Source organism: Bos taurus, chromosome 18 (genome assembly GCF_002263795.3).
Source record: "Bos taurus isolate L1 Dominette 01449 registration number 42190680 breed Hereford chromosome 18, ARS-UCD2.0, whole genome shotgun sequence".
Taxonomy (NCBI): domain Eukaryota; kingdom Metazoa; phylum Chordata; class Mammalia; order Artiodactyla; family Bovidae; genus Bos; species Bos taurus.
Window position 1 is genome coordinate 50,981,737 of NC_037345.1, and position 27,828 is coordinate 51,009,564.

Sequence of the window (27,828 nt, forward strand, 5' to 3'; positions counted from 1 at the left end):
AGGTGAAACTGGTTTGCTAACATGACCCTGTAGCATCAAGGTCAAGCGAGAATTCTGGGTGACCCAGCAGTCAAAGCCCACCCACTGCTGCACTCCAACCTGAGCTTACCTGTGACTTCCTGTGAAAGCTTTCTGACCTTCCCACCCCCGGCAGTCAGGCCTCCACAGTGTATGGGTCTTGTCTCCCCAGAGAAGCACTTTCCAAGGCTGTATGATAGAGCTGGAAACCAGGAGAGGATTCCTCTGCCTTGGCTGCAGTGCTGGCTCAGGCCACACAGGGGCAGCAGGGTTCACTGGGGACAGGGAGGTACTCTGATCCCACCAGCCTTCCCACCCAGTGCCCGCCCTGGTTCAGACCTTGAGAGTTCACCTGGAACATCAAGGGTGAACTGCCCTTCTCACAGCACCCAGTCAAAGGCCTTCCCCAACCATGCCTGGCCGAATGGCTGAGTAGGCATGACTCTGCCCACCAGGTCCCTCTGATGTAGGGGATGGTACTGGAATGGCACCCCGCTCCTCACAGTGGTTGGGGGCAAAGCCTGTAACCCCATGGCCACCTAGGGGCCAGACTGGTATGACCCACATCCCTTCTCCCTTGAGAACTAGCAGCCACACAGGTGTGTTAAACAGCTTTAATCTCGGTCATTGCGTCTTCTCAGCACAGTAAGAAATATTGCACATGATCAACATGTTTTGTTCTGGGGATGGGGACAAGGGTGGGGGAATCACCTTCTTAGAAAGTACAACCCAAGTTGGGAGGGCAGAGGGGGTGGGGAGAGAACCCTCCCCGTGCCTGTGGCAAAGTGCAGGAGCCCCCACCCCCAAGCTAACCTGAGTCCAGCCCCTCTGGGGAAAAAAGGGGTACATGAACTCCCCCCTACTTCACAGGCACCTCCCTGTGGCCCGAGGCCCACACTACCCTCCAGCTGGCAGCCCTCACACGAGCCATTTTGCATAAAGTACAAGTGAAAAGGTCTGAAGGTAACACACTCCAGGTTATATACAGGGGCTCGATGGAGGGAGACTGTGCCCCACTTCCCCTCAGTCGCCCCCGTCACAGGGAGGGAGCTGTCAGGGGAGGGGGTAGACAAGGGAGCAGGCCTCATTTCGCCCCCAACTGGAAAGGACGAAATGGCTTTACTGGGGAGGAGGCAACCATCCTGCCCCCCCATTCCTGCCACCTAACATACTGTCCATGTCCTGAGGGGGGTACTGTGGGTCTGGGGTCTTCTCAGGAGCCCCTCACCTGCCTGTGGCAGCTGTGGAGGAACCAGAGGCGGGTGGTGAGGGTTGGGGGGGCCCCTCCCAACCAGGCTGTCCAGGCCCCGGCTCTGGGGGTGGAGGCAGTGGCGGGGCAGCCGGGGCTGTGCCAGAGTCCGAGCCAGGTGAGGTGGGGTCGGGGCCCCCTGCGGGGCTGGGAGTGGGGACAGGGGCAGCAGCAGTGCCAGTGGGGGGCGGTCCAGGGAGGGGGGCCTCGGCTCCCGGGGGCTGTTCTGAGGGAGTGGCCGCCTGCATGATCTTCTGGCGCACCTCACGGATCTTCAGCTGCAGACAGACTTTGGAGGGGAAGATGTCCGCATAGCGGGCCTGGAAGGCTGCCGTGGCCTGGGCTGTGGGCAGCAGGGGCAGGCAGGGAGAGGAAGAAGGGCAGGGTGAGATGAGTAGGTAGGCCCCCTCCAAGTCCCTCGCCCTGAGACTCCCAGCTGTGCTCACCTGATGGGAAGAAGCCGTGGTCCTGGAAGAGCTGCATGACCAGGGCCCGGCGCTGGTCCAGGGTGCGCCGCAGCGACGAATAGGGCACTTTCTCGTACTCCAGCTCCCCAAGCACGTCCTCCGCTTCTGTGCCTGTGAGCAGTACAAGGAGCCCAGTCAAGCCTCCCGCCACCGTGCAAGCAGATCCACTCAGCCCTCACTGAATCCTGTTTCACACTGGAGTTCAGAGAGGGAACCTGCCCAAGGTCAGGTGGGAATTTAGGGGCCTGTGAAACTCCAGAACCGGGCTTCCCTGGTAACTCAGCAGTAAAGAATCCACTTGCCAATGCAGGGGACGTGGGTTCGAACTCTGATCTGGGGAGATCCCACATGTCCCGCGTGGAGCAACTAAGCCCTCAAGACACAACTACGGAAGCCGTTGCATCCTGAGTCTGTCCTCTGCCGCAAGCAAAGCTGCCACCGCAGTGAGAAGCCTGAGCACCTCAACTAGAGAGCAGACCCCGCCCGCCGCAACTAGACAAAAGCTGTGCAGCAATGGAGACCCAGCACAGACAACAGAGCAGAGCACCTCCAGAACCCACCCTTGGCCTGCTGTCCTCGCTCTCAGCGACTCCTGCTCACTCTCCCACCTTTAACCCTGTTCCTGAGACCCCACCCCTATTGGAGGCCCTGGGTCAGCCACAGCTCTGCCTGCCACCACGCCGGCACCTGTGCGGTCAAAGGTGAAGATGTCGCCCTCGCACTTGGCACTCTTGGGGGTGTTAGGCTCCGAGCTACAGCTGGAGCGCCGCCTCATCTTGCGCTTGGGCGAGGTGGGGTCCTCGGGGGCCGAGTCCAGGTCTGTTCAGACAGAAGCAGGCTCAGTGGCCGTGCTGAGGCCCCTGGGGGGCCTCATCTGTCCCCCACCTTCCCCGGGTACCTGGCGCTTGCCTACCAGTGGAATTCTTCCTCTTCTTGCGGTAGGAGCCCAGGATGGCCCGGGGTGAGGTGGCCAAAGACTGCAAGGTGGGCGAGGGCAGCACCTCCTCAGGCCGGAACTCAGGCAGCTCGGCAAAGCGCTCTTCGAAGTCCACCTCTGACAGGACCCTGCTGGAGAGCAGGCAGGGTCACCTCCTCTGCCCCCGCCTGCAGCTGCCCCCTCTCCCAGCAACCCGCACACTCCACCGGGTCCCCCAGCCCATGCTCACTTGTCCACAGAGTCAAAGGTCTTCTTCAGGGGCGGGGGCCGCACCTTCACCTTCTTGCCAGCACCAGCCGCCTCCTTGCGCTCGGGGGCGTCGCCGGCCGCCCTCCCACTGCTGCCCTCGCTGCTGCCGCTGCTGCTGCCAGGAGCTGGGGCTGGAGCCAGGGCCGGGCTGGGAGGGGTGGGAGGCTCCCCCCGGCTCTCCAAGCCCAGCCCGGGGACACGCCAGTCTGAAGACGAGCTGGGGAATTTGGTGGCCTGGAGGGTGGGGTGGGGAAGGAGATGGAGAACACTGGGGTCAGACTCACCAGGGCAAGACCCAGAAACAGAGAGGGATCACAGAGATGGATGCTGACCGCCGAGATACAGAACTGTGGGCAGGACCCAGTCATGCAGACATACTAGCCCAAGGCCAGAGGAGAACCCACGAGGGCATGGTTCAGATGGGTAGAGGGAAGAGCAGTGGGACAGAAGGGCAGACAGGAGACAGAGGAGCAGAGCCAAGCAGTGGTGGCCACCCCCAGGCTGCTGGGCACTCACCATGGTCTCAGGGCCCTTGGTGCTGGCCTGCTCCTCGGCAGGTGGGGGCAGCGGGGGACTGCTCCGGGCTGTGGGAGTCCAGGTCTCATGGGGCAGTGGAGGGGCTGGTGTTGCTGGCCGCCCCTCAAGCTCTGACTCGGACGCTGGGGGCTCACGGGCTGGGCCAGGCTCCAAGGGCTGCCGGGGTGCAGGGCCTGGCCGCCCAGGAGCACCAGCCTCGAAGGAGCCCACAGGAATGCTGGCGATGGCCGCCTTTACTTTCTGGGGGGCCTTAGGGGTGGGCCGCTGGGCCTTGGGGGCCACTAAACTGTAGGTCATGGAGCCTGCGGGTGTAGAGAATATTTGCTAAGCCAAGCTTGACAGGAACCCATCCCCTGGGTCCACCCAGTCAGCCCGTCTTCACCTAGCCTGACACCCACCTGTGGCACTAGGGAAAGGGCTGGCAGGGGCCGGGGTGGCAGCAGTGGGTGCCGGTGGGCCCTTGGGCAGGATGGGGGCAGCAGGTGGGGTGGTGCTGGTGGCCACAGTGTAGACCAGGCCTGGGGGAGCCTGGGATGGCTGGGCCAGGGGTGCTGAAGAGGTGGGTATGGGGCTGCCAGGGTAAAATGCTGTGATGACGGGACCACTGGCGGCTGCGCAGGTGGGAGGTAGCTGGGGGCTGGGCACAGGCGACACGCCCACCTGGCCAGGAGCCAGCAGTGGGGCTTGGCCTGTGGAGAGAGAGACGGCAGAGGCAGGGGACCAAGTTAGGGCCTGGGCTGCCTCGGTCCCACCCGTGGTCCCCAGATGCCAGCCAGGCCCACTCCTCACCTGAAAGCAGGGGCTGCACGAAGGCGGGGCCACTGGGCCCCAGTGAGGTGAAGCCAAGGGTGACCGAGCTCGTGGGTCCGTACGAGGTGACTGTTCCAGGCTGACTGGACGCAGGACTGGTGCCCAGGGGCAGTGCATGCCCACCTGCTGACTGCACATAGGTGATTCTGCCATAGGGAGAGGCAAGGGGAAGGTGTGAGGAGAGCCGGCCCCCCAGAAACCCTCCCCTGCGCTGACTCCCAGATGAGGGCTCAACTGCTGTACCTGGTGGAGGAGGGCAGCAGGACTTTCTGAGGCTGCGAGGCGGGGCCGGGGAGTGGGGCCGGGCTGAGGGGCGGCACCAGGCCGCTGGGTGTGCTCACAGGCACTGGAGTCAGCTGGATGATCTGTGGGCAAGGGAACCACAGGCAGAGCTGAGCTGGGGCCCCAGAGTGAGGCAGGGGAGGCCTGAGACCTTGGAGGCTGGATCTCAGCAGAGACATGGAAGAGAGACATCGGGCTGGGGCTAGGGAGGATGAAATCAAGGGAAAGACAGCAAGAGGCTGGAGACACAGAGAAGGGACAAGGGACAAACGATGAGAGCAGAATCAAGATGCTCAGAGACATCAAGCCAGACAGTGAGACAGAGGCCCAGACACCAAAGGGGACAAAAGGGAGAGCGCGAACAACAGGCAGACACAAAAACCACGGGACGCAGAGACCAACGCCCAGAAGGGAGGAGCAAGGGACAGGAGCAAGAGGCCGCCACCGAGGTGCCCTTACCTTGCTGGGTGGCTGAGCACCGTTCTGCACAGGTACTGAGAAGGGCGGGCTCACCAGGGGCAGTGGCTGGCCAGCCCCGCCTCCCCGCACTGACATGCTGGGGGTGGCCAAGGGCACGAGTACCTTCCCGGGCAGCAGCTGGGCTGAGCCACCTGGGGGCGGGGCCTGCACGGGAGACACTGACTGGGCTGCAAGTTAAGAGACAGGAGAGCAGGTGGTCACACAGGAGCGGAGGCAGCTGGGGCCCGCTCCTCGTGCTGCCCGGCCCGGGCCTCACCTTTGGGGGGCGGGGCGGAGGGTACGGACTGCAGGATGGGGATGCCAGGAGTGGGTGCGGTGGCAGCCAGGACTTTGCCGTTGGTGGAGGTGCCCGGCGGGAGGGTGAAACGGATGCTGGTGGTGGGGGCAGGGCCGCCGGGCGCCGCTGCCTTGGTCCCAGGGGCCGGTGCCACTTGCAGTTGCTGGGGCAGCGTGGGCAGAATGTACTGCACCTGGGTGATGCCCCCAGCCTTGCCCAGGGGACCCGGCTGCAGGATGCCCAGGGGCATTGGCCCATTGGGGCCACTCCCAGCACTGGCCCCCGAGCCTGCAGCCGCCCCACTGCCAGGGCCCCCCTGGGCAATGAACTGGACAGCAGGTGGCGCTGGGGCCCCGTAGCCTGGGGTGCCCACCAGCAAGTTGGTGACAGTGGCCGGCGCCTTCCCCACAGTGCCCAGGAGGGGCCCAGCCACCAGGTGTGGGGCCGTGGAGGTGGCAGCTCCTGACTTCTTGTCCGAGTACACTAAGCTGACGCCCAGCGGGGAGCCCCCCAGTGCTCGGGACCCAGTGGCCGCCTCAGTCCTGGCACCAGCTGTGTCACCAGGAGACGCTTCGGCCCGGCTCGGAGCGGGGAAAGGCTTGGAGGCGATGGGCACAGGAGTGCTGCTGACGGGCCGCACCACGTTGGTGACCATGGTGGCAGCCGGGCGGGACAGGGGGGTTGCTGGGGCCCCGTAGGCCAGCGAGGGTGCTGGGGCTGAGGGCACGCGAGCTCCGCTGCCCTCCCGTTCCTCCTTGTTTGAGGGCAGGACCAGTGTCTGCAGGACGCCTCCTCCCCCACTGGGAGGCGCCGCGATGACTGAGGGGCCTGGTGGCTCCAGGCCGCCCACGCTTTCAGGTCTCTTGCGACGGAAGGTGGCAGGATCCGTGGGGAGAAACCGGGTGGCCTTAGAAGGTGTTGCTGGGCCCCCAGTTCCAGGGGGTGGGGGACGGAGGGGGCCTGTGGTGCTGCCCTGACCTGACTCCTGGGCCTTGAAGGTCCCTGAGCCCAGTGGGAAGGAGGTGGTGGCTGAGGAGGAGGAGGCAGCGGGTGAGGATGCGGAGGAGGTGGGCCCATAGCCTTTGCCGAAGCCTGCAGGTGGATCTGGGGGCCCTGGAGGCTCAGGGTCCAGCGACGGACGGCAGTGAGTAAAGGAGGAACGGATCACAGGCGAGAACACCTTCCGGCCAAAGCCCTGTGTGGAAGGAAAAAGGAGACACAAGCACGTCAGGGGAGCCTGGATACCCACACCCTGCCCATCCCCATTTCCACGTCCTGCTGGCAGCCAGGCCAGTTGAAGGCCTCCACTCATCCAGGCTGAGACGCCCATGGGGCAAATAGCTCGCCCTCTCTGGGCCTTAATCTTCCCCACTTCTTGACACACAGAAAAGGAACATTCTCCCACCCAGGACATGTGGACCAGACAACAGCAAGTCCCAAGCCCTCACCTTGCTGCCCTCCGGGTCCTCCCCAGAGCTGTCTCCACTCTCGCTGTCAGTCACCCGCTCCTTGCACTTGAGGTCAATGTCAGTGGTGCCGAAGCCGTCATCAGCTGAGGGAACAGACGCGACAGTGTTGGCAAAAGGCTGGGCGCGGTGCTGCCCAGAATAGAGGGTCTGAAGTCTGGCTCTGGCCTCAGCTCTGCCCTGTGTTGGCTAAGTGTTGTCCGGGAATGCTGTTCCTCAGCCCAGGTGTGCCCAGCCTGCCACCAGACCCTGAGAGCAGGGAACGGCACCTGATCCTATGCCCCAGTGGCCCGGCCATGCTGCTGTCCTCAGGCTTCCTGTCTGGCCTGCAGCTTCTTCTTTTTTTTTTAACATTTATTCATTTGGCTGCACTGGGTCTCAGTCACGACACTTGGGATCTAGTTCCCTGACCAGGGATCAAACCTGGACCCCCTGCATTGGGAGGGTGGAGTCTTAGCCACTGGACCACCAGGGAAGTCCCTGACCTGGGGCTTCTCGAGGGCAGGGCTGGACTACCTCGGTAGGGCCTGAACTGAACAGGCCCAGGATCACAAACAAACGGGGAAGTGAAAAAAAAGGGGCCTAAGGACCTGAGCCAAATCTCCACCTACTTTCCCAACCTGAGCCTGCTGCTCCCCGGCTAGGACTCTGGGTCCTGAGACAGCTTACCAATGACATCGTCATCCCCCTCCTCCTCACAGATGACCATGCGTTCCTCATCACTGGTCATGTCCTCACTGGCTGCACGCTGGGAACGGGAGGCCCGGGTGGGGAGCAGTGGGGGCCGTCCACTGGCTGCCAGGGTGCCTCCCTCCCCGGGCGCCGCAAAGTGGCCTGGAGTCCCGTACTGGGTGGAGGGCTTTGGGCCAGCGTAGGACGCAGGGCCAGACACCATCTGCAGGGCAAGTGCAGGGAGAGTTCAGCCAGGGCAGTCACCTCCCTCCCTGCCCGTTGCCCCTACTCCTGCGGCCTGCCCTCCAGACCTGAGTCAGTTCCTGCAACGCCTGGCTGTCTACCTCCCCACCATCCAGGCTGTGGACCCCGCTGTGGGAGAAGGCGCGGGGCCGGGCTGAGCCAGGTCCCCCGACAGCGTGCAGACGCTCTGCCCCACAGGAGCTGCTCCCCGGAGCCTTGGTGTCCGAGCTCAAGAGTGTCTGGGCCGTGACAGACAGGAGCTCTGAAGACACTGCAGGGAGGGAAAAAGACAGGGTTACAGTCAGGAAGCCTGCTACCAGCACCTAGGCTGGCCAAAACGTCCACAGACACTTCTAGACACTGGGTGGAAGCAGGTGGGACTTCTTGGGCCACCAGGCAGAAGAGAGGCACCACCCACCAGCCCAGCATTTCCCACTACTTCCTGTCCTCTGGGGTTTCGAGGAATGAGCCCACTGCTCCCCGGGAGGCAGCCCTTCTGAGGGGAGAAAAGCCTGGAGACAGGTACGTGCAGCACCGCTTAACAGACAGCCACTGGACTGTCTTGAGCCTCTGTTCCCTGGTCTCAGAGCAAAAGGAACATCCCTCGCAGGGCTGTGGCCCAGAACCCAAGGGATCTCCAGAAAAGCGCCTCAGGGCAGTGCACTCTATAGACACCCTCCGTCAGTAGCAGTAGCCAATAAGAGCCTTTTCTGACTGCGGCCCTGAGAGCCAACAAGCTGGGGTTTAAATTCAGACTCGGCCACTTCCTAGTTTTTTGTGACTTCAAGTAAGTGATTCTGCCTCTCTGAGCCTCAGTTTCCTCATCTGGAAAACGGGCTTTGGTTTTGAATGCTAGACATTATGCTCTAAGAAGTGCCTGTCATGTAGTAAATGCTCAGTAAATGGCACTTGATGATGAGATTTCTGTTCGGATGTGTGACCTCCCTGGACCTCCCTGACTCCTTCACCACAGTTCAGTGTCAGGGCCTTTGCGGTGAGGGGCTCAAAAGCAATGAAGCCGAAAGGAGCTTCTGGGGAAGTGGGCTGAGCAAGCGAAGGGAAGACTGGTGGCCCACAGGAGGGAAGAGGCCAGAGGGGCTCACTGACCTCCGGGGGCAGCGGCAGTGCCTGTCTCTGACATGCTCCGCTCCCTCGGCTCCTTGTGCCCTCCTGCCAGCCCCAGGCTCGTGGGCTTAGCCTCTGAGCTGGACTTCTTCCGGTCCTTGTTGCACCACTTCCAATCTGGGTGGGCCTTAAAGTGGGCCTCTTTCACCTAGCAGGAAAGGGCAAGGAGACCCTTCACTCATCTGCCCGACAGGAAGAAGCTGAGGAGCCGAGAGGTGGCGGCGTTACCTGGAAGGCCAGGTCATGGTACTTCTGCTTCTCCTTGGGCCCCAGGGCGTACCACCACTCGCCCAGGATCTTACTGACAGTCCGGTTGTCCTGGTTGGGGTGGCGCTGGTGGACCAGGGCCCGGTGCCGCTTGCTGAAGATCATGAAGGCATTCATGGGCCGCCGGATATGGTCCTTCTCCCGCTGCAGAAGACACCGGCCCGCAAGGGATTATTAGAACCCAGAGGATGGCCTGGGTGGCCTTGGGGTGAGCTGGGGACGGACAGGTGGAGATGAGACACCTTGTTGGGGCTGCGTCCGTCCTTCTCTGAAGAGGAGTCCCGTTCCTTGGGCAGGGCGCTGAGGGACTGGGTCCGGCGTTTCCCGGGCGGCAGGGGCAACTGGATCTCAGGAGACATGATGGAGAGGAAGCTGTGGGGAATGAAATGTGATGGAGACAGAGCAGCGGGGACAGGGAGAGCTGAGTCTCCGGCCACGCCCCCTCCTCCCTGGTCCCAGGCCTCAGGGTACTCACGCATCATCGTGGTCACTCTCTGTCTCGCTGTCCAGCCGCGGCTCTCCTGGCGGTCCAGGGGCCTCATCCTCCGTGGTGGGAGGGGGGCCCTTCCCAGGTTCCACCACCCCCAAAGTGTGGGGGGGTCCAGGCCCTGGGCTCTCAGGGCATGTGGCTCCAGGGGGCCGCCCCGGGTCAGCATTCCCTGTCCCGCCCGGTGGCTGCTCGTGAGCAACGGCCGCCGACTCAGCAGGTTCTGGGGGCAGAGCGGCGGGCCAGTCAGAGGGCTCCGGGGCCATCCCGACCCCATCCCCAGGCCTCCCCACGGCCCCTCGCCCCTCACCTTTGCTCTGGTTGGAGGCCACGGGGTGGCTGGCAGGTTGCTGGGCCTCACTTGGCTGTACAGAGGGGTCAGGCTGGCTGGGGGCCAGGAAGGGGACTAAGGAGTGCCAGGGGAACACGGCCACAGAGCGAGGTTCCACATTTGTCCACACTGTGGGAAGGAGTCAGCTGAGTGGTGCAGCAGGAGAGCCGGGCCTTGACACCCCCCTCAACCCAAAGCAAGCTCTCTTCCACCCTGGACAAGGCGCCGCCCCCTCTTCTTTACACCCTCTTCCCTCATCCCAGAGCACCCTGGGCTCGGGCGTGCGACATCACTCAGGAAGAGCTCCTCGCTGACAGATTTCTAGATTTATAAGAACAAAAACAGAAGCAGGGAAAGAGCCCTCACACCCCACGCCCTCCCCCACCTCCACCAGCCTTGCCACCAGGGACCAGGCCAGAGGCACAACTGGCTCCTGTCACAAACCAGGCCATGTCTGCTTGCCATCTCACTCTCTGAAGACCTTAGCGAGGCTGGAGACCCTCCCCCAGTCGCGCCCATTCCCGTCACCACGCCTCATCTGACAGAGCCCCTCACCTTGGCCCCACATTCCCTTTCTCTTTTCTTGAAGCAGATGGCCCAACCTCCTCTCCCACTCCTCTCCTTCCCTCCTCTCCCCACTACCCACAGGGCATGGGATCTCAGGCCTTTCTCCTTGCCTCCCTCCCCCTACCACAGACCCCAGGGACCCAGACCTGCCCTTCCCAGGCTGGGCACTGGTGGCTCCAGAATCCTTCTCTTTTCTCCTCACAGAGAAGTCTACTAATTGTGAAGAGGCCTCCCCTCACTTGAAACTCCTGCGCTTCCCTCCAGTATAGTGGCCAGCCCTCTTGCCCAGAAAGATGGGAGGGTGTGGTAAGCTCCTCAGAAGAAAAGGCAGGGACAATAGAGCAGACAAGAGAATTGTTAAGAGACCCTGCCCAGGCAAGGCAACAGCGCCAGGTGTTTCCTTGAGAATATGCACAGGAAGGTACCTCCCGCACCAGGGGCCAACCTTCTGTTCCAGGAGCTGGGTGATAAGAGAGCCAGCCTGAGGCTGTGGCCCACCCCTGGCTAGACTCCTGGGGCTGGCCCAGGCTGGGAGTGGGTCTCCTTCTCACTGCCAGCTCCCTGGGGGAAGTGGAACCCACAGAAAAGGCCCCTGCTAGGGGAAGACCATGAAGACAGGAGGAAAACGCCCTAGCCCCGGTCCCCCTCACTCCAGGCTCCCTCTGATCTAGATCAATTTGACCTCAGCTGACCGCCCCCCCCCCCAACCAATGCCTTTGGAAGGCTAGCCTCGTGGAGCCCCTATGGGAGACACTGGCCTCAAGACCTGCTTCTGTGAGATGCTGCCAAAACAAGAAGTAGACATCAAGGCAACAGGAGACGGACAAAGAAGCCAACACTGGAGATGACTCTAGATACTATGAAAATCCCATCCCTACCACTGGGGCACTGGAGCCCCACAAGCCTGCTGGGCCTTCAAACCCACAAGAGCCTTTAGAGACCTGGACAGGTCCCACTCTTCACAAAGATCTTGCCTCCTGATCTGCTGGATGAGAAAGAAGAGGCCCAGCAGACAATGGGAGGACAGTCCTTTGGTCCTGTCCCTCCTGAACTCCTCTCCAGCGCACTACCCTCCAGGTTCCTAGGTCTCGCCCTCTCTCTGAAGAGCACACCACAAACACATCACTCTTGAGCAGACAGTGCCTCACTCACAAACCCAAGACCTGTCCTTAGCCCACTTCTCAATCACAGCCCCCAGCGCCTCCCCACTCTGTTTCACACCTGGAACCAGGTCTCACGCTGCTACGATTCTAACCCATGCTCTGGACCAAGGTACTCTGCACCCTTCACCTCCTATGACAACATACCTGTTCCACCCCGCACCTAAACCCCACAGCTGTCCCCAGCTACGCCCCACTCTGCACTCTTATCACTCTGCTACACTCCCACCTGCCGTCACTAACCACTTGGCCCAGCCGAGCTCTGTAACTTTCCCCTCTACTCTGCCGCCACCGTTCTCTTACTGTAACCCCATCACCATTACTCTGCACTCAACACCCCGACATCTTGACCCCTGCAGTCCCAGGGCCCAGGCGCTACTGACCGAACATGCCGAGGCCACGGGAGGCCGCGCCGGACGCGGGCACCAGGGGCCTGTGGGCTGAGTACATGGTCCGGCGCGGGGGGGCCCGGCCGGGGCTCGCGCCTCCTCAGCGGCCGTCGCCGTTCCGCCCGCCGCCGGCTCCTCGGCCGCCGCCACTCGGGCCCGGGGGGAGCTGGAGGCCGTTGCCACATGCCCCCCCCACGCCGCCCCCCTCCGGCCGCCCCACGCGGGGGGTCTCTGCCGGGCGCGCCTGCGCACAACGCCGCCTGCCTCCCGCCGCCCGGGGGGCGGGGGGAGGTCAGAGCGCGCCGGCCCCGCCCCGCCCCCCAGCGCGCGCGGGGGCCGTCACGGGGCGCGCGGCACGGGGGCCATCGGCACCGCCCCCTCCTTCTCCCTCCTCCCGCGCGGAGCCGGGCGGGCGGGGCAGGTGGGGCGGGGCGCGGCGCGCGTGCGCGGGGGCGGCCCCCTCCCTTCCCCGTTCGCTGGCTCGCTCCCTCCCTCCCTCGCAGCTCCGGCGGGTAACGGCTCTGGCCCCGCGCGCCCCGGCTGCCGGCACCGCGCCCCGCCTTTCCGGGCCTGGGGCCCGCGGCTCAGCGCGGGGTCGGCCTCCGGCCCCGGACGGGCAGACGGACGAGCGTGCGTGCGTCCGTGCGCTCCGAGCGAGCCCCGCGCCGAACCACCGCCGCCTCCCCGCCCCGCCACTACTACGCGCTCCCCTCCCCCCGCCGCACCTCCCCCCGCCCCTTCCCCGCTTCCCCCGCGGCCTTCCGCGCAAGCCCGGCCCACCGCGCGCGAATCCATTGGCTGCCGCCGCCGCGCGCGGGTCAGGCCCCGCCGCGCCCGCCCCCATTGGCCGCCCCGGGGGAACGTCAGTCATATGCAAATAAGGGCAGGGCGGGGCGGGCTCCGGTTGGACCCAAGCCGGCCCGGGGCGGGACCGCGGGAGGAGGGCGGCAGGGAGGGCGCACTGCAGTAAAGGCACCGAGCCAGGGGGGCGGTTCGGGGCGCCGTGCTGCAGAGGCCCGGGGCTGTGGGTGGTACTTGTGTGTGTCCAGTCCGCGCGAGGAACACGCTCACGCGCGGCTCGGCCCACCTCCCTCACGCACACCTGGGGCGCGCACGGCCCCGCAAGGCAGACGAACTGCGTGTAGGGTTGGGCCAGCCACCCCTGAGCCCTCACCAACTCTCACAACAGCAGTCACAAACTCACACACACACACTCCTAGACAGACTTTCCTACCACACCCTTTACCTTATACACAGCCCAGGGTCACATGTACCCTCCCTCTTACACTCTCACACGAAGTCACACACCTAAAACACTTCCTCACATAATGTACTACCTCCCATACTAACCGTCCATCATGCCCCACCCACAGTCACACTCGTTCTCACCCATCCTCTTCACATCACCCATTTCATACATGCCCTGTCATACATGCTTCATCAAAGCATATCCTCACACATCCCTGTGAATCATACAAACACACGACATATTAAACAGGCAGAATTTTCTCCTACACCTCATCACAATCACTGTTTGTCCACTGCACATACCCTATGTCCCTCTAACACAACCAACACTCGTGGCCTTCCTGGCACTCCCAATCCCAACACAGGTAACTCTCACAAGTGCCATCATACTGACCCCACACACTATATAAACTTACCCCAGTGAGCACTACTTCAGTACCCTGGCTCATCAGGTATACAAAGTGCCATGGCTGTTCACCATCATTGAGCAACCCTACCTGACACTTAGCGGCCACCTGGGGCCCTCCACCTCACAGTGTAAGGCAGGAGGCCACCACTCTAGGTTGTGAGTCACTCTTTTCAGAAGAAGGAAGAGGGGAAACTAACACTGGGGCTGCTCCGTTTGGGGAGCTTGTATGTATGACCCTGTGCGTTGAATCCTCACAATCACTAGGAAAGTACACTTTATTATGCCCATTGTTCAGATGAGAAAGTGAGGCTCAGAGAAACAATAAATGGTGCAGATCATGCAGTTGGGACATAACAGCCCAGCACTCCAACTCAAGTGCTCTGTCCGCTACTGAAAATTCAACCTCAGGGTGGACACAGGCAGAGACTCCCAATCCAAAGGTCTGGGAATATGTTCAAAGATTCGGAGAGACTGATGAACTATAGAAAAGTCAGAGGGTACACAAAGAGTCACAGACAAGGTCTGGGGCCTACCAGGCAGAGAGGCAGTGGCCTTGGATCACGCAAGGGGGCCCTGAGGTCACATCCTGTGAAGGCAGAGGCCTGGGGTCACAACTGGGCAGATCAAGACTGCACAGGCTCAGATGGACCGAGACTGAGCTCCTACACAGGTAGGGTCAGTGACAGGCACAAACTCTTCCCAGCCTTCTGCACCTACAGAGATGAAGGCATGGAGAGGGGCAAAAACCAGGTAACCTGAGCCCAGAGGGAAAGGGGAGGTCTGTAGCCCTCTGACCTCCAGTGACTGCAGGGCCAGACTCTTGGCTGTGAGCCTGGAGAGACCAACAGAGGGACTATTAGGTGACCACCCCCTCCTCCCTATGCAGCCCCAGACTCAGACCCTCCATTACCTCACTGCCCCAGGGACTGCAATGTGAAGCAGAAATCAAGGCTGAAATCAATGTGGCCTGCTCTATCTCCCCATGGCTGCCCCCTCCTCTCCCCACCGGTGAGTCACCTCCTGGCAAGTTAACCCCTTCCCCACTGCAATGCAGCTCAGGGACTGAGCTCAGAGGAACCCTGCCCCCAGTACCCCCACTTCTGCTGCATGAGAAAAGGAGCTAAGCCTGGCACAGGAGGGAAAGAGGGCCCCAGACATCTGGGAGGGTTGCACATCTGGTAGAAGGCAGTGCCCACAGAGGAGGGATGGGAAGAGGCCCCTTACAGGGTAGGGGACAGCCAAGTGGGGGCCCAGCCTACCAGGGAGGGGCCGGAATCTGGGCGGGAAGGGCCCCCCTGCCCTGGGCACTGGGCCAGCCCTATACTTAGTTTCCATTGTTTGGAATGGAGGAACCCTGGGTGGGGGTGATTAGTAGAGAAGAGGGAGCAGTTCCGCGTCTTCAGCCATCCCCAACTCTAATTGGGGCCTCCCTGGTTGGAAAATGCTGAGGAGGTTCCCCAAACCAGGGCCTCAGCCCCATCTGAGAGGGAGTGCTTCACCACCCTTCACTCAGAGCAGGTAATGGGCAGAACCACAGTGCAGCTCACCCCTGCACTACCCTGTAACCAACTCCACAAAAGGTTTGGCCCCAAACAATCCCCAGGGCACCACCCCACCCCAGCCTGGGGACCAGGAGCCCAGACAGAGACAGCAACTGCCACCCAGGGTGGCACAGGCTGAGGCCTGCCCAGAGCCCTGGGGCGCACAGCCAGGGATGCTGACAGACTGAGGGACAGGCAGACATGCCCTGAACTCACGGGCCCCCGTTTATTGAGCCCGAGAGGCACCGCGCCCTGCCGCCTGCGGCTCCCCACCCTGCTCTCCAGGCCCGGGTCCCCGCCTCGGCTCACCACCCCGGTGTCCCCAGCTCCCCTCACCCGCTCTCCACATACACACCCACCCACCCACCCCGGGCGGAGTTGGCGACGGCCAGGGTTGCCTGGGGAACGAGCCCAGGATTGGGCTGGTGCTGCTCGGGAGGGATGGGGGCCTAAAAATAGCGCCGGGGTGAGTCAGTGTGAGTGGGGCTGGGGTAGGCAGGGGGACCAGAAGGGAAAGAGAGGCAAGCGAGAGGTGTGGGGGAGGCTCCCCAGGGATTGGGAGATGGGCGGGATAGGATGGAGAGAGGGATGTGGATTTGGGGGTAGAAAAAGGAGTCAAGGGGGAGTGTACAAGCGCCGGGGCTGAAAGGGCTGGTCCGCGCGGGCTGAGGGAGGCGCCACTGCCTGGGCGGAGGAGGGGGCGCCGCCCTGCGTTCTCCTCCCCAACCCCGCGCTCACGAGATTTTCCACTCGCCGCCTGGCCCCTAGCCAGCCCTTGGCGGGCCCCACAAAGCCGCTTTGTGCTGGGAGGGCGGGCGGGCGCCTGGCCGGCCTGACACCCACGCGGGCCGCGGCGAGGCGCGGGCCAGCTGGCACCCGAACTGTCTGCTGGGGGGGAGGTCCCCCACCCAGCCCGAGAACGCGGCCGCGCAAGGGTTAATGGCGCAGGGGCGGGGAAACAGATCTCGACCAATCGGCGTCGGCGGGAGCGACAGCGGCCAATGGGAAGACCCGAGGCCAGACGCCCCGGGCCTACCCCCTAGGGCGCGGGAATGGGCGCGGCCCTCACTGGGCGCAGGTCTGGATCCACAAAGCCCCCGATGCACCCTCCTTCCCTGGCTGCTTCGCGTAAAACAGGCTCAGAAGGGGGTAGGATCTTGCAGTCAGGAGGTGGCACGATCAAGATTTGAGCCCCGGTCTGCCTGGCTTCACGATTAGCTTTTCCACCGAAATGTGGAGACGGGGGTTCCCTGGCCAAGGCCCCCAAGCGGAGCGGGAACAGGGTACGGGGTGCGGGCGGAGGCGGCGGCGCGGCAGGCGAGGGTCCAGCCGCCTGCGGTGCAGCCGCTGCCGCCGGTGGTAATGGGAGCCAGACGCCGTCGTCGCCGCTAATGCGCCTCCCTCCCTGCCACTAATGGAGCCATTAATGCCCGGGCGCCGGGGGCTGCGGGCCACACACCACCGCGACGTTGCGCATGCGCGGGCCAGCAACCCCAGCCACCCGCCGCCACAAGGAGGCAGCCTGACCCCTTGCAGTGCCTGGCGCTCGGGGCTCTTCCAAGACATCTCCAAGACTCACTCCTGCTACCTCAAAAGAGCCTCTTCTCTCCTCTCTCCTGTAATTCACCCTCTTCTTCCCAGGCGAGGTCTCCTTCCTATCCAGGGGTCCTGGACAGCCTGATCCAACCCTTTCCCTCTGCTCTGAACCGTTTCTAGGCTCTTCACGGGGCTGACACTCAAGTGTGGCTCGGCTGTACCTGTCTTCCTTGGCACCCTTCTGCCAAGCCTAGGCCCCGTGTCAGCTCCAGCCTCAACTGGCCACTTCAAGGCCATGCACTTTCACCCCTCCTGGCCTTTGCTCCTGTGGTTGCCTATGCCTGGATGGACCTTCTCTTCTACTTCCCTGAAATCCACTCATTCTTCCTGTTTTAGCTCCAATGTCACCTCCAGTGAGAAGCCTACCTGAACCTCCCTCATCACCTCATTCATTAAGCCAGAGTTGCCTCTCTCCTCTGTCCTCCCCTGGCTCTGGGCCTCCCTCTGCTCATCCTTGCCTGTGCCTGCATCCACATATGCCTTTCTAACCCACTTTACCCCAGGGCTGCTCAGCCTGGGCCAGGGAGAGAGGTGAGGAGGGACTTCTGGTGGGAGAGAGGGGGGTTATTGTTTGAGACAAAACAGAAATTCTGGTTGGGCAGAGTCTGGATCTGCAGAGTCAGGAGGATTCCCCACTCCCACCCCGCCGCCCCCCTGGCTCTTCTTGGGGCCTCATTTTCCCAACGCACCCAAGCACAGTGGATGGATACTGCTTGGTCTCTGAGATTCTGCCTGTTGGGAAGGACTACTCGTGGGACTCAGTTAAATGGAGCTGGCACCAAAGTGTCTTCTGAAAGGTGATGGGGGTGGGGGTGGTAGGGGTGATCCGGATCATGCCCTCAAGCAGGTGGGTGGGCAGAGGAACTGCTTTCCTGCTGCTCCCCCACAGCCGGATCTCCTAGCTTGGCCCCCAAAGCCCCCGCCTTCCTGCCTGTCTTGGAAACAGGTGCTTGGGTGTTGATGGGTCTGTAGGATAGTTCCCGACAACTCTAAGCAGCTTTCAGGACAGGAGTGGACATTTAATTTGTCAAGGACCAAGAAGGGGCCTTCAGGCCTAGACATTATTCCAACATTCCCCAAAGAGGGAGCAAGAGACCTAGTGCTTAGCAACTCTCCAATGACTTAGAGGAACAGAGTTCCTGATGTGCACAGAGTGGAAGTGGGGACTAGGATAGGGAAAGCAGGTCTGTCTAAAGAATGGGAGGAGGAGGACCAGAGATAGAATCCCACAATTGGGGCGGGGGGTGGGGGGCAAAAGAGAAAGAGGGTGAAATGAAAGCTCCAACAAGAACTGGTATCCAAGGAGGTACAAACCAGGAAAGCTGTAGAGAGACTCAGGGAAAGCCAGACAGAAGTCCACAGAGGAGGACTCTGAAATGGAGACCTGGGCAGAGACAGACATAGGCACCCAAGGAAGAGACAGATACACAGTGGCTCAAACAGGCAGATGGGAAGACAGGCCCAGGAGAAGGGGCACTGCCTGTCAATACGGGGAACCCAGGCAGAAGCCAGGAGCTGGAAGGCAGGCCATGCCAAGTACAAGGCTGAGACATCTGGCCTCCTAGGCCAGGGCTGTAGGCCCTGGGGCGGCTTCCTCTCTGGGGGAGCAGGCGGGAAGAGTCAGAGGGAGGTGGCGATGGCAGCTGGCTGGCCCGGCCATGCACAGAATGCGGAGAATGCCGGCCCGCCTGCTCCAGCAAGTCCCCCAGCGGAAGCAAATGCCTGGCGGGGGGCAGAAGCAGGCAGGCTGCCCTGGGCCACCCCCTCACACCTGCTGTCCTGACGGAGGGTCAGGCCCTGGCATGGGCAGGCCAAAGGGTGATAGCTTCACTGTGCCCCTGGGCACGGTCTGCCCTGTCTGGGCCTCAAGACAGAGAAGGCCCCAAGGTGCCTACCTCCCAAGGCTTTAGGGAGGCCTCTGAGAGAACAAAAGGGCCCACTGGCTGGGAACCTGAGGGCAGCCTGGATACCTCAGCATGGGTGTAGTCAGGAAGGCGCGGCTCAGAACCGCCAGGACAGGCACTGGACAAGTTCTGACGATCAGGTGGCTTCCAGCAAGGGGCCTCCCCTCCCTGAACCTCAGTCCCCCTCCTGCTACCGACGACAGGGCTGGAAACTGGTAATCCCTATTTTGTAGTGTCAGGAAGTTTCAATCAGACAGCCCCATCCGTGAGGCTGGGCAGTGGTATATGCTCAATAAAGCGAGCTACTGTTACTGTTATCATTATCATTACTGAGAGTAACGGGCTCTGGCGCCAAATAGTCAGGGTTCAAATCCTGGCTCTCTCTGTTCCTAGCTGGGTGACCACAGGCAAGTCACTCTGCCTCTGGGACTGCAGTTTCCTCCTCTGTCCAGTGGAACTAATGGTCCTGCTGAGCTGGGGTGTGATCACGACTCAGTGAGTAAAAGTGCACTGAGCACTTACTGAGCAGTGTGCCAGGCACATGCATGAGTGGTACTCAATAAAGCATTATTACTCTTACTTCTGGTAGCAAGGGTCCTGTGATCTAGATCGAGAGATCTGATTCAAGACACAGTCCTGCCCCTCCCTGGCTGGGTGACCTCCATCAGGTGACCACCACCTTCTGTCAGGGCCTCACTTTTCCTCATCCGGAAAATGGTAGCAGGAACCCTGCCAGACCACCCTGGTAGGCCTCAGGTCACCCTCCCCACGCAGCTGCAGTGAGGGTCATGACCCTGAGGTGCTATATGTGAAGGCAGTGTCGGGGCTGCAGGAATGTGGGCGGTGGGGGGCTGAAGGGGATGGTTATAGAGTCCTTCTGCTTCAGTGTCTTCATCTGCCCAAGGACAGAAATCCCTGCTGTGCCCACTTTGTGGAATTTTGCTCATATCAGCTACAAAATAACAAATGTAACAAATGTTAGGGGCGAGCAAAAAACACCTCAGTAAATGAGCATGAGGGGAAAGCGCTATCCCTGTGTCCTCTGCCCTGGGTCTGGGCTGGAGCTGAGTGAGGGCAGGGCCTGGGCTCCTTCCTACACTAGTCTTTGCTCCAGCCCAAGACACAGCGGCTCCTACCAAGATCCACACGTCCACCTCCTTCTTCCCTGGGCTCAGGGGCTGGAACTCACCCTATATGGTACAACCCTCCAGAGTTTCCTAGTGCCTTCAAGTCTTTGAAGGACCTTCTATGATCTGACTTTGATGTGCTGCTCACCTATGCAGCCACACATCCCAACACTCACCCACGGTCTAGAACCCTTGACTTTGCAGATTCAACTTCCTTTAAACTTTGGCTCTCGCCTCAAGGCCTTTACACAAACTCTTCCCTCTACCTGACGGTCCTCCTACCAGCCTTGCCAGGCTCCCTTCTGCACACCCTTCAGGCCTCACTTTAGAGGGCTTTCCTGGTGGCTCAGACGGTTAAGAATCCACCTGCAATGCAGGAGATCTGGGGGTTCAATCCCTGGGTTGGGAAGATACCCTGGAGAAGAGAATGGCTACCCACTCCAGTATCCTGGCCTGGAGAATCCCATGGATAGAGAGGAGCTGGCGGGCTATAGTCCACGGGGTCGCAAAGAGTCGGATATAACTAAGCAATTGAGCATGCACTCATGGCCCCTTCTCCAAGAAGTCCTCCCTGACCACCCCAGCCCTGACCACGCTGGACAGCCACTATCTGGGGACAGGTCTGTCTACTCCAGGAACCATGAGCCCTGTGAGGATGGGGCTGTGTCCTTAGCATCAACCAGCACAGGGCCAGGCACAGAGGGGGCCCTCAGTCGACAGTAAATGAATAGGTAAATAAGAAAAAGATGCTCGGGAAGGGGTGAGTGACGTGTTTGTCGCCCTCCATGAAAGTTCCTCTGACAAGGCCCAGGCCAGATGGCTCTCCAGCCCCATCTCAGAAATGCCTCACCCCCTACCCCTGGCCTCAGCCCTCTAGCCACACCGGCTGTCCTCAGCTGTGCTCCTTCTGACCTCAGAGCCCTCCCATCAGCCTCCCAGGAGGTTCTTCTGTCCCAGGGTTGCAGGTTCCAACTTCTCCTCCAACCCCTGGCCTACACGCCCTGTCCTGAGGGCAGCCAGACTAGGTTCACCTTGGGAGGCATGCCCGCCACACCCCCGGCTCCCCGCCAGGGCACTGACCACACCTGTGCTATTTACCAGGTACAGCAGCGAAGATGAGGTCTCCAGGCCTGGGCCTGCTACCACCTGGCAGAAGGACCCACTGGAGCCTCAGTCTTCCCATCTGTAACCAAGGACTGTGGCCAAGTGGTCATGAGCCAGCCAGCCTGGGTTTGAAGGCTGGCTCCGGGATTTACTAGCCCCGTGACCCTGGGCAAGTAACTAACCTGACCTCAGTTTCCTCTTTTTTTTTTTTTTGGCTGCACCATTCAGCAGCTTACAGGATCTTAGCTCCCTGATCGGAGATCAAACCAGGGTCCCCTGCAGTGGAAGCGTGGATTCCCAGCTACTGGATCATCGAGAAACTCCCAGTTTCCTCCATAGGAGCCTACTCACAGCAATATAGGAGCCTACTCACAGCAAGGTTCAGTATGCTGTGAGTGCTACGTTAAGGGGTGGGTGTGAGGTTAGGAGAGATAACCCACTCACAGTGCTTATCACGGTGATGCCCCTGTCATTTCTCAGGCCATGAGAGTTGTCATCATGATTACCATCTCTGTTACCCCATCAGCTCTATTGGGGGCTGGGGGGGGCGGGTGCTGGCTTTGAGCCTGCACTCTCAGGAAAGTTCTGCTGACTGGTAGACCCCAACCAGGAGGCCTCTGGAAACACTGCACTGAGCCTTCGAAGTCCACATGCTCAGCCTGACACAGGAATTCCCATGGGAACTTCTGTGCAGATGGGAGGGCAGCCTCCCCTTGAATGCCCCCTGGGGTGGGGAGTTCACCTTTCTCGAGAGCCACTTTGCCAGTCACCTAGTACAAAATGAGCCCTCACCCAGCCCCTCCAGCAAAACCTCTTACCTGTCCCAGGCCGGCCCATGATGACTTCCTTTTTGGGGGCAGGATGGCTGGTATAGCTGCTGGGCACCAGGACAGGCAACAGAGCAGCAGGTGAGGGGTGGAAGGCCACCGGCTGGAAGGGTGAGGAAGCCAGGCCAAAGGTGGGCATTGGCTGGGCCACGGCAGTCGGCGCAGCTGGAGGCACAGTGATGGGTACGGGGGCCGGCAGAGGTGGGGGCAGACCAGGCTTCCCACTGGCCACCCCTGGGGGCACTGGGGTCTCTCGGCAGCCCCGCCCGGGTCCCCCGGCCCGGGCCTCACTGCCAGTGCCCACCTCCCCGGGGAACTTGGAGGGCAGCGGCACGTCCGGGTTACGGACGATGACAGGTGAGTCCCGCTGCACGGCAGGCACCCGGCGCACGGAGGGCCCAGGGTCCGAGGTCAGGCCAGCAGGTGGGGGCAACAGCAGCAACGGTGAGGGCTGGCGGGAGCGGGAGAAGGGCATGGCGGGCGACACGGCTCGGAAGCCAGCTGGCGCGGAGGGTGCAGGTGTGTGGGACACCGAGTCCACGCCAGCGTCTAAGCTGTCATTCTTGGGGAAGTCTGGGGCGGCTCCTCCACCCGCTGCGCCGGGAGCCCCCAACGCCCCTGGGTGGGGCAGCAGCTCTGTCTTCCGTCGCCCAGGGCTGATGGGCACAGTAAAGGTCAGGTTGGTCTGGAAGGTGGGGAGGATGCCAGAGGAATGGCGCTCTCGGGGGGCAGGTGGCGGCGGGTGGGGGCCCAGGTCTGGTGGCGTCAGCACGCCCGCCTTAGGGGTGCTGGCGCTCAAGTGGCGGCTGCGGACAGCGGTACGCTGGATGACGGGCGAGGCGTTGATGGGGCTGAAGTTGGCAGGGCGGAAGCCGAAGAGTGGCGAGGGCGAGGGCGACGGGGCTGGCGAGAAGGGTGACTGCGTAGACACGGGGGAGAAGGAGGGTGTGCCCGAGCGAGAACTGCCCAGGGACACCAGCATCACCGCTGCTTCGCACTCGTCAAACTCAAAACGAGACAGGTCGGCGGGGGCCACCAGGCGTGGACGGGAGTCTCCGCGGGCTGCCACGCTGCTGGCCTCACTGTCCCGCGACGTCTCATCCCCCCAGTCGAACTCGGTGCTGCCCTCACGGGCCGCCACGCCCGCCGGCCGCCCGGCCCCACCCGGGCCACTGTCTGCCAGGCCCTCCATCTCCTTGGTTCGCATGGACAGGTGACGGGAGCAGTAGCCCCGCCGCTGTGACTCCTTCATGCAGCCATCTCTCGAGCACAGCCGTCTCCACTGCTTGCCGTTGAACTTCTTTCGGATTCCATTGGGCGTGCAGACCACGTCGCCCTTCTTGTACTTCTGCTGGGCTGCTGTCAGGGGTGTGCGGGCCCGGGCGGCCGGCGCAGCCCCTTTCTCCAGTGAGGCCACGCTGCTGCTCCGGCTGCCACCCTGGCTCCCCTCCTGGCACGGGGAGGGCTGCTCACCCGGGCGGCCTGGGCCTGCGAAGGCAGGGGACTTGGGTGGTGGTGACAGGAGCTGGGGCGGCAGTGGGAGCAGAGCCGGGGTGCCCAGGGCGGGCGGGTGCTTCTCCTCACCCTCCTCACAAGCCCCAAGGTTGCCACCGAAGCTGATCTTGGAGACCTCAGCATCCTCAGGCTGCTTGGGGTCCAGGGCAGCAGGGCAGGGGGGCAGGGTGGCCCCGGGCTCGGCCTGCTCCTCCTCAGGGCCTGCCGGGGGCTTCCTTGGCAGGGCTTCGGGCTCCCAGGGGGGCCGCAGCAAGCGGAGGCTGGAGCGGGCCACCCATACCGCATCCTCGGGCTCCCGGTGTGGTGGCTGAGGTGGCTGCGGCAGGGCGGCTGGGCCCAGCTGGGAGCTGGGGCCAGGGCCGAAGCGGACCTTGTAGGCGGCGGGCTTGGTGGCCACCTCCACCACCACACCCTCCCGGTAGGCCGCCATGCCGGGCTCCACGCAGGTACAGACTGCTGTGCCCACCGCCAGCGCCCCCGGTGGGGGCGTGGCATCCAGAACCACATCCACACCCCCGCCAGGCACCCCCTCATAGAAAGTCAGGGCCCGGTCCCCGTGGAACTGCACACCCAGGTCCTGGCTTCGGCGCACCTGGCGCACCACAGCCGGCAGGAAGAGGCCATCCCCGCGCCGAGCCAGGACTCGCTGGGACCGCAGCTGCCGCAGGTCGTAGCCCCCGCTGGTGCTGCCAGGGGTCCAGGGGCCCAGACCACAGGCTTCAGCCGGCTCATCCTCCAGGTCGGCTGAGTGCTCGCTGGCTGTGTCGGTGGAGGAGGAGCGCGTGGAGGTGGGTGGCCGTGGAGGCACCCCCAGGGCGCCGGCTTCCTCGGGGGTCCGTGCCTGCTCTTCAGGGGCACCCACCGCTGCACTGCTGCCACTGCCGGCGCCGTGCTCCTCCACATACTTCTTCTTGGGCGCTCGTGACTTGAACGTGGCCGTCTTTCGGCTGAGTGATGGCTCCCAGCGGCCCGCCTCCCCCTCCACCTTGGGTTCTTCAGCTGGGCCTGGGGCCGGGTCATCAGCTTGCAGCTCCGGGGGCAGCCCCTCGGCCCGCGGGCCCTGCTCAGCTTCCTCCTCCTCACCCTCCTCAGCCTCTTCTGGCCCCGGCTGTTGCTGCTGCGCCTCGTCGTCTTCCTCCTCTGGCTTGTCCCCCTCCCCAGCCCCTCGCCGCCTCAGGGCCTTGGCCCTGGTGGCTGGTGGGGACTTGCCACTGCTGCCAGAACCTGGAAGGCTGGTGCACGCCTTTTTCATGGGCTTCATCTTTTGTCCACCTGCCGGGTGAGAGGACAGACAGGGATCATTGGGAGCAACCTCAGGAACACCCCCCAGACCCAGTGTCCCCCAAGACTTCCCACTTGCTGGGGCTACTGCCTCAACTCCATGATCCCCAAGGTCTCCCCAAGGTCTCCCGCCTGGCTGTGTTCCTGTGGGCCCTGGCCGGCACCCAGACACAGACTGGCACCCATATGCCCTGAGCTATACGCTCTGGTTCCTTGGGAACCCTCACATACTCTGCTTTCTCTGCAGAGGACAGTAGGTGCAGGCACACACTCTGACTGCCTCAAGGGAACCACGACTAAAAGTAACAGTTCACACCTATGGAGCACTCACTCTGTGCCAAGCCCTGGGCTAAACTTGCCTTTATTAACCCATTGCATCCTCACCACAGCCCTAAGAAGCGGATGCTACCATCAGCCGCATTTACACAGGAGGAAATTGGGGCACAGAGAGATCAAGCCACTTGTCCACATCCATCCGGCTGGGAAATGGCAGAGCTGAGATCTGGACCCAGGTAATCTGGCCCCAGAGTCTGTGCTCCTAACCATTTCAGTGTGCTGCCTGTCACATGATCCAGAGGGCACGCTTCCTTGCACTGTCACTGCCCAGAGAACACACGCACTCACACACACAAATGTACAAGCACACAGTCACAGAAAAGGAGGTGACTGGGCTGCGATGTGAGCCTCTCTCTACCACCCCCACCCCAGCCCCGGGCAGCCTGGAATGGCCGGGCATTGTGGGAAGGAGTGGGCAGCTGCAAGGCCCAAGGGACAGCTGCCCACTCTGTTCTGCACCCCAGGCCTGGCAGGTACAGCCATCTCCCCAGATCCTGGCGGAGAACAGGCAGGGGCACGTCTGGGGCAAGAGCTCATACCCAGTGCTACCACAGGGCTGTACATAAGCGCGCGCGCACACACACACACACAGAGCACACACACACAGAGACACAGACATCACACAGTGGGACACAGGGCTACACCCCAGGGTTTCACGGTCCCTCTGGATGGGAGCCTGCCCCTCCCCCCACAGCACCCAACGTGATACCCGAAAGCCCAGCCACCCCCCTTCTGGCCTGCTTGCATCCCCGCCCTGCCCGGGCTGGCTCTGGCAGGGTGGCTGAGCCGACTAGGCCCCCCTGGTCCCCAAATATGCCCTCGGACTCCAGGTGGGGGTAAGTGGGAGAAGGTCAAAGACGGCAGGACAAGCCCAGCAAGCCAACCTCACCCACTTCCTGAACAGTCATTACTGCCCGCCCCCTTTCAGGCTGCCCTGAGAGAAGAGAAGGGAAAAAACTTTACTCTGAAGTGACTAAAAGAACCTGAGAGGCCAAAAGGGGGGCCCCCGGGAGGGTTGGGGGACGCAGGACCATAAGCCAAAGAAGATCCGAGGCACCCCTGACTCAGCCTTCAGGCTCCTACGGGACCCGGACCTCATGCTCTCCCACTTGGGGCCTGCTGCTGCTTAGGAGCCTGCAGTCCCAGGCTGCCCCTTCTCTGAGCCAATCCTGGGGTCCTCTCGGGCAGAGGCTGGGGGCCCTGGGGCTTCTCATAATGAGGCAGGCACCCAAGTATCCAGGAGTTGGACAGCCACCACCACCTTCTCCCACTGACCCGCTGGGCCACCATCCTGGGCACTGAGACCGGGCCCAACACAAACCTTTGCATACCCCACCCAGGGCTTACAACCACACTGCCTGGTCCAAGTTCTTCACACCAGAAACCAAGCCTCTTTTTTTCCCCTGGGGCCTACTCTCTTCCTGTCCACCCTCTCAGGATAACTCCCACCCAAGGCCCTCTTGGGCCCTCACCTCCCTCAGAATCTAAGCAATAACTCCTGAAGCCCAGGCTGGCCCAGGCTTCTCAGGGTCTCATGTCCTCTGCTCCCATCAGGCCTCCTGACACCAGCGTCTCTGCCACTCTCTTTCCCATCCTGTCACCATCTCTATCTCCACCTCTCTCTTCGCAGGCCCTAGGCCCCCTCCTCTGTCACTCCCTCCTTGTCACCCTCATCTATCTCTGTCACCCCCTCCTCCCAGTCACTCTCATGTCAGCCATCTCTGGACCTGTCACCTTCTCCCCCCATCACCTCTCCTTGTCACCCCCCTCCAACTCTGTCCCCTCTCTCTCCCTGTCACCCTGATCTAGTCCTGTCACCCCTCCATTCCTGTTACCAATTCTCTGCCCACCACCCCCTCCTTGTCACCCTTTTTCTGTCACTCCTTCTCCCCACCACTTCCTCTACTCCGTCCCACCTTCCCACCATCCCACTCACCTCTTTTCCCCTGTACCCCTTCCCCGTCCCTGCCACCTGTCCCCTCTCGGCCCCCAGCACCCCAAATCCCCCCTGCCTGTGTCAGCCCTGGCCCCGCCCCTCACCTCGGGCTCAGCGGGGTTTCGGGGCGGGGGGCCGTGGCCCCGGCTCGGTCCGGTCCGGTCCCTCCCCGCCCCCCCTCCGGCTCTCCCTCTCGATTCTCCCTTTTTTTTTTACTCCAACACACAAAATGGTGAATGGACCTGCAACAGCTGGAGCAGTCAGCCAATCAGCGGCCACAACCCCGCTGACCGGCGCCGTCCTAGGCCAATAGATACTCAGAGCCTGGTCGGCTCCGCCTCTCAATGACGAGCGACGCTTGCCACAGCCAATCGTGCCCACCCGGCAGCGCGAGGGGGAGGGGCCAAAGTCCAAGATCGGCCTCCCTCTGGGACCGACACCAACCTGAGCCTACGATCGCCCGATCAGCCTAGGGTCCTGCCCTACGACAAGTGATGGACATCAACGCTGACCAACCGTAGTCTGTCTTAGTTCAGAATGACGAATACAGTACCCAGTCGTCTTGCACTCTAGGCCGGAACCCAGCCTTTATGAAGGACAGTAGCCAATGAAATGCAGGAAGGCGGGGCTAAGGGACCGGCTCTCCAATGAGCAGGCTTAGAAGGCGTGGCCTGAGCGTTTGTTGACCGGCTGATCGCAATTCCTGCTGGGAATGGTAGTCTTCTTACGTCTCTGGCCCATAGTCGACAGTACATGGCAGACTACAACTCCCATGTGACAGAGTGCCTGGAGCTCTGAAGAACCCGTGCGAGGAGAAAAAGTCGAAAGGGCAATTCCTCGTGAGTCTCACTGGACGCCAGGAGCATCTTAGACCCAGGGCCCCGACTCACCCGGACTCCCGGCTCTGGCGTCGCTGCTGGCTCCTCTCAGTGGCGGCGGTAGCGGCACAAGGGGGAGGTGCGAGGAGCAGCCAACCGCCACCCTCGAGCCC

At 62.2% G+C, this 27,828-nt stretch overlaps 1 protein-coding gene across 6 annotated transcripts; it reads right to left on the reverse strand.

Moving 5' to 3' along the window:
* Window positions 1-618: 618 nt before the first annotated feature.
* CIC (capicua transcriptional repressor) lies at window positions 619-27,783 on the reverse strand. Of its 6 annotated transcripts, none has more exons than XM_015458193.3 (21): window positions 27,728-27,783; window positions 21,761-24,556; window positions 9,877-10,026; window positions 9,555-9,789; window positions 9,322-9,451; window positions 9,041-9,223; window positions 8,795-8,960; window positions 7,756-7,958; window positions 7,442-7,667; window positions 6,755-6,858; window positions 5,286-6,501; window positions 5,009-5,196; window positions 4,511-4,632; window positions 4,247-4,413; window positions 3,856-4,146; window positions 3,437-3,759; window positions 2,901-3,154; window positions 2,648-2,802; window positions 2,422-2,553; window positions 1,714-1,845; window positions 619-1,610 (listed from the first exon to the last, which is right to left on the reverse strand). In XM_015458193.3, the coding sequence occupies exons 2-21, from the start codon at window positions 24,543-24,545 to the stop codon at window positions 1,243-1,245; spliced, it is 7,530 nt and encodes a 2,509-aa protein (XP_015313679.1). In that variant the 5' UTR covers window positions 24,546-24,556; window positions 27,728-27,783; the 3' UTR covers window positions 619-1,242. The 6 variants fall into 6 exon arrangements, with proteins under 6 accessions (XP_015313679.1, XP_005219446.1, XP_005219447.1 ...); XM_005219389.5 differs by having other exon boundaries at window positions 27,282-27,783; XM_005219390.5 differs by lacking the exon at window positions 27,728-27,783 and adding an exon at window positions 26,942-27,202 and having other exon boundaries at window positions 2,648-2,799.
* Between the last annotated feature and the right edge of the window lie 45 nt (window positions 27,784-27,828).

Excerpts from the sequence above, each read along its gene's own strand:
- CIC (XM_015458193.3), bottom strand. The coding sequence starts at position 24,545 with ATGAAGCCCATGAAAAAGGCGTGCACCAGCCTTCCAGGTTCTGGCAGC. Across the intron at positions 6,502-6,754 it reads AGGACCCGGAGGGCAGCAAG|GGCTTTGGCCGGAAGGTGTT; the intron begins GTGAGGGCTTGG and ends CCTTCCACACAG. Across the intron at positions 1,611-1,713 it reads CCACGGCTTCTTCCCATCAG|CCCAGGCCACGGCAGCCTTC; the intron begins GTGAGCACAGCT and ends TGCTGCCCACAG.